The sequence below is a fragment of the Apium graveolens genome, unplaced genomic scaffold, assembly GCF_009905375.1.
Source record: "Apium graveolens cultivar Ventura unplaced genomic scaffold, ASM990537v1 ctg8243, whole genome shotgun sequence".
Taxonomy (NCBI): domain Eukaryota; kingdom Viridiplantae; phylum Streptophyta; class Magnoliopsida; order Apiales; family Apiaceae; genus Apium; species Apium graveolens.
This window is the reverse complement of record NW_027421013.1, coordinates 80,028-84,296: the sequence shown is the minus strand read 5'-3', so window position 1 is coordinate 84,296 and position 4,269 is coordinate 80,028. Positions and strand designations below refer to the sequence as shown.

Here is a 4,269-nt window from a genome sequence, read left to right as displayed (position 1 = left end):
TGTAACTTTAACAATTATCTGGTATACAATTAAGCCTAGATCTAACTATTTGCCAAAATAAAACTCCATTTATTTACCACAAAAATATGTTGTAATGAAGCAGAGACTAAGATATAAAATTCTTCCCTCTACTTTTAACATCAGAGATTACAACTATGGGCAGTCGGCATACATGCTTTAAGGCGACAAGTTTTTCTTGCTGGCGACAAGTTTGATCAGAGTTTAATGAAGTCTTGCTTGCAACAAGTTTGATCAGACCATCTGTGATCAGCAGGTGCTCAAGAAGGGTATGTCTGGAAACCTTAGTGTTGGTTATAGGCCCAACATGACCCATCGAACGAAGGCCCAATATGCGGTTAAGCTATTGGGCCGAATGACCTTCAGGCCCGCGAAACGAAGGCCCACGGAAGCCCAGACCAATGCCCACTACTCGCAGACCGTTGGACAGAACAAGGGACACTCACTACTTAATGATTTGTAACGGCCGGACATTCAAGGCATAATTGGGTATAAAAACCCCTGTGAAGTAAGACAAAACATACACTCATTCTCGTAAACACTTTTCTTTTCTTGTATTATTACCCTACCTTTACAACCAGATTCCGATTCTCACACCGGAGTTGAATCGGGGGTACAAATCCTCGCATTCTCTTCACTTATCGGGTACGGCCGAAGCCACCCTCAAGGCAGCCGAAGCCTGTTCAAGCTCCCGAAGGAATCTGAGCGTAACATTTGGTGTCGTCTGTGGGACATACGAGAGTTACAAGCTGAGAACGAGACCATGACAGAAACAATTCATGAACATTCACCGCCGCCTGGTTTTGCCGACAAAGGACAACCGTCCTCCCTAGTCGACGAGGACGGGGTTATTACGCTAACCCCTGAAGAACATGCCTTACTCCTAAAGATCCGGGCAGAAAAGGCCGCGGAGAAGGGTAAGGCCAAAGTTGATCAAGTTGACAAGGAAGCGGAAGCGCGAGCCAAGAAAAGAGAAGCTGATGCGCTCCGGTTGAAGGCCCTACAACTGTAAATGGAGGAAATTGAACTGCAAGAACGAACCTTGAGGGAAGTGATGCGGGCCGACAAGACCGGCAGAGCGAATAAAGATAGAAGGGAACGTAGGGCGTATGACGAAGAAGATGAGTCTGACTCTGATTCGCATCCCCGAAGGAAAAGGACCAAACAACCCTTTTCTTCTGATTCAGATGAAGAGCCCGATGGATCCCGCCTCAGGCTCAACCGCCTAGAGAAGGCCCTGTTCGGTGATAGAAGGCCCGATCGAGAACCTGTTGTGACACAAGAGATTGAGCTATACCGACCCCCCGGGCGAAGAGAGACAATTCCCTAAGTTGAGCGAGTTCAATGGGAAAGGAGACCCCGAGGACCACTGTGAAAAATATGAACTCCTGATGGTTGGGATGGGCCACAATGATATTATGTTGTGCAAAATGTTCAAGACTTATCTCAAAGGGGCTGCGTCGATGTGGTACAAGTCCCTAAAACCTCGGTCCATCGGGTCCTACGAGCAGTTGAAGAGGAAGTTCTTGAAGTACTACTCGCACCTATGCCGAAACGCGAAGGATACTGAAGCCCTGGTCCACTGCCGACAGAGGGCGAATGAAGAGCCGGGGGATTATCTCGCTCGGTTCAAGGAAGAAGCGGGGATGGTCCCTAACCTGGACAAAATCAAAGCAATGGGCTTCCTAACGGCGGGGCTGGACCCCTATAAAGGTAAAAAGCTTCGCTCATCTCTTTACGATTTTCCCCCAAAATCCCTGAATGATATATATGTAAGAGGCGAGAATATTCCCCGAAAGATGGAAAGTATTGGGGGTATAAAGATTCAAGAAGAGACGACCGATCAAAGCGATTCGACAGATATGAGGGCTCAAGATCAGGATCTGACCGGAGGGATAGCAGGAAAGAAGGAAGGAAAGAAACAGATCGTGGGGCCGAACGGCGTCGAGATAGAGATTCGGCCGTGTTCACTCCTTTGAATGTGCCGATCTCCAAGATTCTCCATGAGATAAAGGGCAAGCCAGGATTCGTTCGCCCCGCCAAGATGAAGGTCCCGAACCACAAGAAAACCCCCGATAAGTATTGTGACTATCATAGGGACAAGGGGCATAACACCGATGAGTGCTATCACCTCAAAAAGCTCATTGAGCGCATGATCAAAGACGACGAGCTTAATCAATTCGTCCGAGATCTGAGAGATAGGTTGGGCCCGAAGGAGAACCAAGAGGAGGAGATAGAGGCCGATGAGCCAGAGCGAAGGGACAGGATAAGGGGCGAAGTAAAAACTATATTTGGGGGAAGCATCCTAGATAAGGATAGTAAGACAACAAAAAAGAAGTATGCCCGGCAGGTGTACAACCTGTATCAGTTCGGACAAGCAAAGCCCCATATGCCCATGACCTTCAGCACCGAAGACTACGAGGATGTCATTCGCCCGCACGAGGATCCTTTAATCATCAATCCTATCATTGGGCAGAATAAAATATGGAAAGTAATGGTGGATATAGGCAGCTCGGCCAACATACTGTTCCACAAAACCTACTGCAAGATGAACTTGGCCGGAGAGCAACTAGAGCCCTGTAACGAGGCTCCCCTTTATGCCATCGGAGGGCATCCCATTCAGTTCGAAGGAACGATTACTCTACCAGTCCTCCTAGGCAAGTTGCCATATACCGTTGAAAAGTTGGTGAAGTTCTATGTAGTTCGGATCGAAAGCCTGTACAATGCAATATTCGGCAGGCCCTTCTTATCGACCTTCGAAGCAATGGAGTCTATACCCTATCTTTAACTTAAGTTCCCCATTGAGAAAGGGGTAGGAGAAATGAGGGGCGATCAGAAAACTGCCCGAATCATAATGCTCGAAGACCTTGAGAGGGACCAGGAATACGAAGGATCAAATGGAACCGGGAAGAGGAAGCGGGCAGAGTCCGAACCCAGTGGAAGCCGGGAAACATTGAACATCGAGTCGGAGAAGTTTGGGGCCGACCTTTCTAGCCCGATCGCCGAACCCGCAGCGGAGACCGAATAAGTGGAATTGTACGCGGGCCATTCGGGAAAGATGGTTCGGATTGGAAAAAACATGGGGGCGGATCTGAAGACAAAGGTAATAGCTGTCATTCGGCAATACCATGATGTGTTCGCCTGGGGGCCGGAAGACATGCCCGGATTGGATCCCAAGACGACAACACACTGCTTGAATGTGCAGCCCGAGGCCAAGCCGTTAAAGCAGAAGAAGAGGACATTCGCAGTCGAACGACAGAAGGTAATAGAGGCCGAAGTGGAAAAATTGTTAGAAGCCAAATTTATCGAGGAAATTGAGTATCCCGACTGGCTAGCCAATGTGGTGGTTGTCAAGAAGTCGAATGGGAAATGGAGGATGTGCGTGGATTACACAGACCTCAATAAAGCATGTCCGAAGGATCACTACCCCTTGCCTAACATCGACCAATTGATAGACGCAACGGAAGGATATGAGGTACTTAATTTTTTGGACGCTTTTTCTGGTTATCATCAAATTGCTATGAATGATAGGGATGTGCCCAAGACATCGTTCATAACTCCGAAGGGGACTTATGCTTATATTAAAATGCCCTTCGGACTGAAGAACGCTGGAGCCACATTCCAGCGAATGGTGAACAAGGTCTTTAAAGAGCAGATCGGAAGGAACATGGAAGCATATGTGGATGATATGATAGTAAAATCACTATTCCAAGATCATGACGAAGACTTAAAAGAATGCTTCGAAACGCTCCGAAAGAACAACCTGAGGATCAATCCGAACCAATGTACCTTCGGAGTCTCTAGTGGCAAGTTTCTCGGGTACATGGTCAGTGCCCGGGGAATAGAGGCGAACCCAGAGAAGATCGAGTCAGTTATTAATATGGAACCTCCCAAATGCATCAGAGACATCCAGAAATTGACGGGCCGGCTCGCCGCTCTTCGGCGTTTCATTTCCCGGTCAGCCGAGAAGACACTCCCCTTCTTCGCCGTGCTCAAAGGGTCAAAGAATTTTGAATGGGGGACCGAATGTCAAAAGGCATTCGAAGAAGTAAAAGAATATCTAACAAAGGCACCTCTCTTGATGAGGCCCGATCCGAAGGAAACCCTTCAGCTTTATCTAGCCGTGTCCGACAGAACTCTGGGGGCCGTCCTTGTGAAGAACTATGAAGGTAATCAGCATCCCGTGTTCTACATGTCCCATGTCCTCAAGGATGCAGAGACAAGGTACCCCAACACCGAAAAATTCGCATA

At 48.0% G+C, this 4,269-nt stretch overlaps 1 protein-coding gene across 1 annotated transcript; it reads left to right on the top strand.

Annotated features, from left to right (window-relative positions):
* The first annotated feature begins 2,062 nt into the window (after positions 1–2,062).
* LOC141704784 (uncharacterized) lies at positions 2,063–2,806 on the top strand. The gene has a single exon (XM_074507958.1). The coding sequence runs from the start codon at positions 2,063–2,065 to the stop codon at positions 2,804–2,806; it is 744 nt and encodes a 247-aa protein (XP_074364059.1).
* Positions 2,807–4,269: the final 1,463 nt, after the last annotated feature.